The sequence below is a fragment of the Papio anubis genome, chromosome 17 (genome assembly GCF_008728515.1).
Source record: "Papio anubis isolate 15944 chromosome 17, Panubis1.0, whole genome shotgun sequence".
Classification (NCBI taxonomy): domain Eukaryota; kingdom Metazoa; phylum Chordata; class Mammalia; order Primates; family Cercopithecidae; genus Papio; species Papio anubis.
The window spans coordinates 73,301,866-73,310,099 of NC_044992.1; the positions used below are offsets into that span (position 1 = coordinate 73,301,866).

General features: G+C 56.9%; 1 protein-coding gene across 1 annotated transcript; it reads right to left on the reverse strand.

The window, feature by feature from the left end:
* Positions 1-190: 190 nt before the first annotated feature.
* Positions 191-1,776, reverse strand: PPP1R27 (protein phosphatase 1 regulatory subunit 27). The gene is made up of 3 exons (XM_003913571.5): positions 1,473-1,776; positions 1,213-1,363; positions 191-547 (listed from the first exon to the last, which is right to left on the reverse strand). The coding sequence occupies exons 1-3, from the start codon at positions 1,660-1,662 to the stop codon at positions 424-426; spliced, it is 465 nt and encodes a 154-aa protein (XP_003913620.1). The 5' UTR covers positions 1,663-1,776; the 3' UTR covers positions 191-423.
* Between the last annotated feature and the right edge of the window lie 6,458 nt (positions 1,777-8,234).

Here is an 8,234-nt window from a genome sequence, read left to right on the forward strand (position 1 = left end):
CTGCGCAGGCGCAGACGCAGCGCGCTCCCACGTGACCGCCCGGCACGCGGAGGGCGGGGGCGGCCGGGATTCCCGGGCGGGGTCGGGGCTCGTGGCGGCAGCTCTGGGCCGGCCCGGCCTGGACCGTGAGCGCTGCTGGCCACCGGCAGCGGCGGGAGCCCAGTAATCAGGACACCACCACAAGCACCACCTGTGTAGACCCAGGCCCCCTCACCTGGGAGTCACGTTTATTGAAAAAGTAAAAAGTGTCACAGTAAAAAATTCACCTGGAGACAAAGCCAGGCCTAGGAGGGGTGGCGGGGTCGTGGAGGGACGGGTCCGGCCGCCCCTGGCCCACGGGTGGGGCACGTGCTGGCCCCGGGGCGACGCGCGGCTTCCCCAGGGAGGCGGCCCTGGGCGCGGGGGCGGGCGGGCAGAGCTGGCTCAGTCCATCGTGGCCCCTTTGAAGAGCTCCACCAGCTCCTTGAAGTCCGGGTCGATGAGGTCGGAGGGCAGGTCGCCATCGTCGTTGGCTGCGTCCCTGTCCGCTCCCAGGGAGATAAGGTACCTGGGGTGCAAAGTCGCCCTGGCTGAAGCGGGGAGGAGCCGGGAGAGTGCTCGCCCCCACCCAGGTCAGAGGGCCAGAGTCCTGGGGTCACCTGTGTGTCCCCCACCTTCGGGTCTCAAGGTCCGGGTAGGGTGAGGAGGAAGAAACCTGACCCTTTGGAAGCTGTGGCCAGCTTTTCAAGTTGGCTCTGTTGAGGACAAGGGCAGAAACAGGATTCCAGAAGCTTTTAGGGTTTGTAGGGTTCTTTTTTTGTTGTTGTTGCCGCTGTTTTTACAGACAGAGTTTCGCTCTTATCACCCAGGCTGGAGTGCAGTGGCATGATCTCCACTCAGGGCAACCTCCGCCTCCCGGGTTCAAGCAATTCTCCTGCCTGAGCCTTGAGTATGTGGGATTACAGGCATGCGCCACCACGCCCGGCTAGTTTTGTATTTTTAGTAGTGAAGGGGTTTCTCCATGTTGGCCAGGCTGGTCACGAACTCCTGACCTCAGGTGATCCGCCCACCTCAGCCTCCCAAAGAGCTGGGATTACACGCCTGAGGCACCGTGCTCAGCCTGTATGGTTCTTGCCTACACCACCAGGACCACATTTTGGGGCCCACATCCTGGGGGCCTACTGAGGCCTGGAGGGGTCGAGTTCAACCCTGTGTAGACCCAGGCCCCCTCACCTGGCTATGTCGGGGTACCCATCGCTGCAGGCAATGTGCAGGGGTGTCCAGCCCGCCTCATCTCGCTGGTGAATATCCGCTCCGTATTTGACCAGCAGCTTCACGCATTCCAGGTTTCCAGACAGCACGGCTTCATGCAAGGCGGCCAGGCCTGGGCAGGGAGGAAGGGAGGGGTCAAGACTGAGCCTCAGGTCGGGTCCTCCTTGCTGGCTTCCACCCCACCCCACAGCCCCTGGCCAGCTCTTCTAGGGCTTGCTCACCTGAGGGATGTATCGTGGCCAGGGAGACTTTCTGAGCCCGGATGAAACGCCGCACCTGCTCCAGATCACCCTGACGGATGTGGTCCAGGAACAGAACATCATTAGGGAAACGCACGCTGCGATCAGCCAGCATCCGTCGCCGCCGCTGCCGTGGGCTGTAGCGGGCATAGCGGGCAGTTCTGCTAGGCATCTTGGGCGCTGTGGGGCAGGCTGCCCCTGGGGACCCTACTGCGCTGGGGTTAATAATGTGTCCGGCCCCGACCAGATCAGCTTGAGGGCTCCTGTTGGACGAGCCCCGGCCTCTGACTTGCTTATATAGGGCTCAGGGGCTATATAAAGCTGCACGGTCATCCTCCCCGGCGCGAGGGGTGAAACTGAGCTGCACCCCCGCCCCGCGCCCCAGATCATGTTTAGTGACTCATCTTTCAGCCCACCTGTCACCGTGCCCGGCCAAAGGGGTCAGATCATTCCTGCCTGTCGCTCCCTGCCGCACAGCTGGACCTAGAAGGTGCCTTACTGAGGGTGGGAGGAGGCACTGGTGCAGAGCCCATGAGATAGCTAGGAATGCGAGGTCAAGGGCACGGTAGGTACCAAGGTCATTGGAAGGGCTTGCTCTCTACCTCCTGGAGAGTGAGGGGTGGCCACCCCCTCCACATCTGCAGAAGCACAAGTCCACCGTGCCATGGGGAAACAGGTCTGAGCCCCAGCGGCCACCCCGTCTACATCTCCAGAAGCACAGGTCCACTGTGCCATGGGGAAACAGGCCTGAGCCCCTCCATCTCCCTACCTGTCAGTTTTCACCTTCTAGCGTGGCTTGCCTCACTCTCAAGTTTTCCCAAAACTACTCTGATGCCCAAGGTGGGTGGATCACAAGGTCTGGAGATCGAGACCATCCTGGCTAACACGGCGACAAAAACTACTCTGATGGTGCTGCCTCCTGCTCAGAAACCCCCCAGGCATCCTTGGCTGGGATCTCAGTGCCTCAGGCCCCTGCTCAGTCAGTCCTGCGACCCTTCCTCCACATGCCTGGCTCCCCTGCCTCACATCCCTGCAGGGGCAGGGTGTTCCCTACACACTCATGGGTTCACCCTGCACGGTGTCTCTGCATTCCAGGTTTGACACACGTACTCACACTTAAGGTGGTGTCGAGTTAGCTCTCCACGTTCAGGGACCATCACACCCTGGGTGGTGTGCTCTCTCTGCCCTGCCTCTGTGATCTTACTTTTAGAAGCACAACCAAGGGATTTATTTATTTAATATTTTTTTTTTAAGATGGAGTCTCGCTTTGTCACCCAGGCTGGAGTGCAGTGGCGCAATCTCGGCTCACTGCAAGCTCCGGCTCACTGCAAGCTCTGCCTCCTGGGTTCACACCATTCTCCTGTCTCAGCCTCCCAAGTAGCTGGGACTACAGGCGCACGCCATCACGCCCAGCTAATTTTTTCGTATTTTTAGTAGAGACGGGGTTTCACCGTGTTAGCCAGGATGGTCTCGATCTGCTGACCTCATGATTCGCCCACCTCGGCCTCCCAAAGTGCTGGGATTACAGGTGTGAGCCACTGCGCCTAGCCAAGGGAATTTTTAAAACTCATGTTCCAACAGGCTCTTCATTGCTGGCTGCCTTTACTTTTGCAACAGCCCCAGTGGAGGTCCAAAGTGGGGCTTGGACTACAGGACATGAGCAAGTGGATGGGATGGGACACAGACACCAGGGAGGTCTTTGTGGTCAGGGACAGCCATTGATTGTGCTGGGAACACTGCAGCACTTGAAGCTGGCTGGATGAGTCTGCTGGGGCTATCTTGACAGACCACAGACTGAGTGGCTTAAAAAAACAGATGATCGGCCAGGTGCAGTGGCTCACCCCTGTAATCCCAAAACTTTGGGAGGCCGAGGTAGGTGAATCACCTGAGGTCAGGTGTTCGAGATCAGCCTGACCAACCTGGTGAAACCCCGTCTCTACTAAATATACAAAAAATTAGCCGGGCATGGTGGTGGGCACCTGTAGTCCTAGCTACTACTCCGGAGGCTGAGGCAGGAGAATGGTGTGAACCCGGGAGGCGGAACTTGTAGTGAGCTGAGATCGTGCCACTGCACTCCAGCCTAGGCAACAGAGCAAGACTCCGTCTCAAAAAAAAAAACAACAACAACAACAAAAAACAAACTCTGGTCCCTCCCAGAGTTCTGGAAGCTGAAGTCTGGGATCCGGGTTTCAACAGGGCAGGTTCTTCCTGAGGCTCTGAGGAGCATCTGTCTCAGGCCTCTCCCCAGTTTCCAGTGCTGCCGGCAATCCTGGTGTCCTTGGCTCTGGCAGCATCACCACGATCTCGGCCTTCATCTCCACGGTGTTTTCCCAGCCTTTGTCACTGTTCACATCTCCCCCTTGTATAAGGATAGCAGTCATAGTTGGGTATTGCCTCATCTTAACCAGTGACTTCTGCAAGCACCCTGTTTCCAAACAACTGTCACATTCTGAGGTCTTGAGGGCTAGAACTTCAACGTTAATTAAGGAGACACATGCGTCAACCCAAAATGCTGGTAAAACCTTGCAGGTGGTCACTAACGGCCTGAATAAGGACAGAACCAAGACTGGCCAGCAGCTCTTTGCAGGGGCAGAGGAGCTGGGCCACCAACAGCCTTGCATCATTAAGCTGATCTGCATCCAACGAAATCAAATCAGCAAACATATTAGACACCTCTAGGTGCAAAGCCTTGGCCAAATTCTGTGGGAGGGCTGGGCACAATGGCTCATGCCTGTAATCCCGGCACTTTGGGAAGCCAAGACTGGAGGGTCAGTTGAAGCGAGGGGTTTAAAAAGACCAGCCTTGGCTGGGCGCAGTGGCTCACGCCTGTAATCCCAGCATTTTGGGAGGCCGAGGCAGACGGATCACATGAGGCCAGGAGTTCGAGACCAGTCTGAGCAACATGGAGAAACCCTGTCTGTACTAAAAATACAAAAATTAACCAGGCATGGTGGTGTGTGTCTGTAATCCCAGCTATTCAGGAGGCTGAGGCAGGAGAATCTCTTGAACCTGGGAGGCGGAGGTCGGAGTGAGCCGAGATCGCACCACTGCACTCAAGCCTGGGCGACAGAGCAAGACTCGTCTCAAAAAATAATAATAAAAAAATTTAAAAATTAAAAAATAAAAAATAAAAAGAAAAATGCTGCTGCAGAAGCGGCCCTGACGGAGGGTCCCTGCCTGGCAGAGGTTTCCTTGACCTGCATTGGTGCCCAGGTACACCCACTGCCCCCTCCCCTGCCCCGGGCCCCTCGCCACGGGTACACCACCTCTCGTCACACACTGGAGTGGCCCTGGAGCCTCTAGCCAGGCCCAGGCCTGCAGACACCCGGAGCGGGGTGGGCTCCCAGCGTGGCTGCATTTCTAGGGACTCAGGGAAAGGTGCGGATGGTAGGAATTCCGGGTCACTTGGGAGGAGCAAGGTCGTCTTTTCTGGTTTGTTTACGTGAAGCCTAGAGACGAAAGGTTCTACACTGGAGACAGGAGACAGAGTCTCCTCTGATGTGAAGATTGCCTTTTCTCATGTTGTGGAAAGTTCTGTCTGCCCTCCCCCCTCGGAGGATCAGATGAAAGCACGCTGGATGAAGCTGCCACCAACAGTGTGACCAGAAGGAACGCCCTTTCCAGGAGTGACCGGGCCTCGGGCTAGAGACGCGGTGGGGGCAGGCCCATCGGGTGAGCCTGTCTGGCGACCCCAAGCAAGCCCCTGTGTCCCTCCTGCTGAAGGTGAGCTGAGAGCATGCAGAGCTTTTGGTTTTGGGGTTTCTGTCTGGATCACCGAAGGGATTGGTGCCCGAAGCCTCACCAGTCACAACAGATCCCTTGAAAGCTATTTTTGTGCCTTTTATTCTAATAAGGATGTGGGAACCGTGTGTGCTACGCCATGATGGACACTCCCTGGAGCTCCTCAGCCTTGGAACTTTCCATCAGAAGCTGGCTGTAAACAGTCGTACCTGCTCACCGTGGGGAGAACGTGCTGCTCTTGCAGCATGACGTCAGAGCAAAACCTGTCTTCATGGAGTTTTGTCCCTGATTCTTCTTGGTCCATATGAACTTGCAAATTGACCTAATTTGCATGATTTTAAGTTTCTGCCTTCTGGAGGATGAACTAGAACATCTAATTCACAAGGTTTACCATCCAACTTTTAAAAGTCCAGTGAGGCCTGGCTGGGCTCAGTAGCTCATGCCTGTAATCCCAGCACTTGGGAAGGCCAAGGTGGAAGGATCATTTGAAGCCAGGAGTTCAAGACCAGCCTGGGCAACATAGGGAGACCACCTTCTCTTCAAAACATTAAAAAATTTGCCGGGCGTGCCTATGGTCCCAGTTACTTGGAATGCTGAGGTGCAAAAGATTGCTTGAGCCCTGGAGTTTGAGGCTGCACTGAGCTACAGTCACACCACTCCACCCTACCCTAGGCAACAGAGCAAGACCCTGTCTCAAAAAAAAAAAAAAAAAAAAGTATCCAGTGAATGCAACCAGCAGTGCTCTGCAAAAGCACTCAGGAGACCCTGTTAGAAAAGTCTGCTGAAGCCGGGTGCAGTGGCTCATGCCTGTAATCCCAGTACTCCAGTACTCTGGGAGGCCAACGTGGGTGGATCACCCGAGGTCAGGAGTTCGAGACCAGCCTGGCCAACATGGTGAAACCCCGTCTCTACTAAAAATACAAAGATTAGCCGGGTGTGGTGGTGCATGCCTGTAATCCCAGTTACTCAGGACGCTGAGGCAGGAGAATCGCTTGAGCCCAGGAGGCAGAGGTTGCAGGGAGCTGAGATCACAGCACTGAACTCCAGCCTGGGCAACACAGTGAGACTCCGTCTCAAAAAAAAAAAAAAAAGGGAAAAGTCAGTGCAGGTCGCACTGCAGTCCGGCAGGAGGCAGGAGGGTCAGCCTAGGGCCAGAAGGGCCCTTCCCTCCCTGAGGTCAGAGGACCCCCAGGGTATAGTACATAGGTCTGGCAATCACAGTTTTAGGCTCCAGGCCAGTGGCTCCCTGGCACCTGGAGAGACAGAGGGTTGGGAAGTCCCAGGCTGCTAAGCCCTAACCGCCTCCCCTCAGAGCCTTCAAAGTCTCCCTACTAATCCAGCAGTCCAGCCAGAGAGGTTTTGGACATTGCCCCACCACCTTCCAGCAACAGCCAAGCCCAGGAATGTGCTCATCAGCTGCCTCTGCAAAACGGGAAAGGTATCAGTGACTCCCTCGCCTCCCCAGAGCACATGACACCAGGGCTCCGGGCAGCTGCGCCGTGTCCCAGCGTTGTCTCCGGAGGGTCAGCTCCCCACACAGCGGGTCCACAGGGTCACTGCACCCCATCCCACCGCCAGGGAGCACAGGAACAAATACAGCCCACCCTTTTAGCTGTGACTCAAGACAGTCTTCCTCCTCAGAGACCCTGCAAGGAGCCACAGCCCTCGGGACTCTGCTCACATCTTGGGGGCAGAGCTGACATCCTCCCACGGCACCTCCAGATGCCTGTGCCCACTCTTCCGCGAGTATGTGGCTCACTGTGTCGCAGGACCCAGGCATGACATGCAAACCCAGCTGAGGCCCTGGAGCTGAACTAGCCAGAAACCAGCCCCAACACGGGCTGCCTCCAAAACCCACAGAGCTAGGGTCCAGGGCAGATGGCAGCACCCAGACTGCCGAGCTGGTGTGAGCCGTGTTGGGCCAAGGACATGTGGGCAAACCGGGCTGGTTGGTGCTGGCAACGTGCTGACACAGCTCCTCGCGGCATGCTGGCCGGATACTCCACAGCCTGGAGTGGAGGCAGGAGCGGGAGCGGCCGGGTTTGTGAGGGCCTGTGGGGCTGGCGAGGGCGGGAGCGGGGAGAATGGGAGAACTGCACCCCCAGCAAGGCCTGGTCTGGCTTGAGAGCTGTCTCTGGCTCCAGCAGCTGCAACCAGCCCACAAGCTCGGGAACTGGGAGGACACCCGGGAATCTCAGCAGCGCGGAAGCTCGTACTCCGGGAAGCATGTCAGCACGTGAAGTTGGCAGGGCTCAGAGTCACAGGCAGGGCTCCTCAAGGCAGCCTGGTGAGAGCCGCTTGTTCTGTCGGAGCTTCTGAGGGCCGAGCAGCCTCCCTAGAGCCACAACTCCACCCCCACTCCCTCCTGCACCCTCGGGCTCCTTCCTCCTGCCTCACCTGTCCTCTGAGACCACAGTGAGCCCTGCTGGATCCTCAGGGCCTCTGCTGTTGCCCTCAGTGGAACCCACAGACACCACAGAGCTCCTGTTGCCTCCCCTGCAGAGAAGCAGCAAATCCAGGCTCAGCAGAGCCATCGCCCAGCCTTGCACACAGGCCGCAGCTTTCTGTCTGCAGAAAAATCAACTGTTGGCTGGGCGTGGTGGCTCATGCCCGTAATCCCAGCACTTTGGGAGGCTGAGGTGGGTGGATCACGAGGTCAGCCAGCAGATCCTGGCTAACATAGTAAAACCCTGTCTCTACTAAAAATACAAAAAATTAGCCGGGGGCACGGTGGTGGGCGCCTGTAATCCCAGCTACTCAGGAGGCTGAGGCAGGAGAATCACTTGAACCCGGAAGGTGAGGCTGCAGTGAGCCGAGATAGCACCATTGCACTCCAGCCTGGGCGACAGAGCAAGACTCTGTCTCAAAAAAAAAAAAAAAAAAAAAAAAAAAATCGACAGTCTATGTGTTTTTCTGTACGTGAAGCACAAGAGCGCTGAGGTTAAGCCAAATTACAACTTAGACCAGAAGATGGCCGCGTGCGGTGGTTCACACCTGTAATCC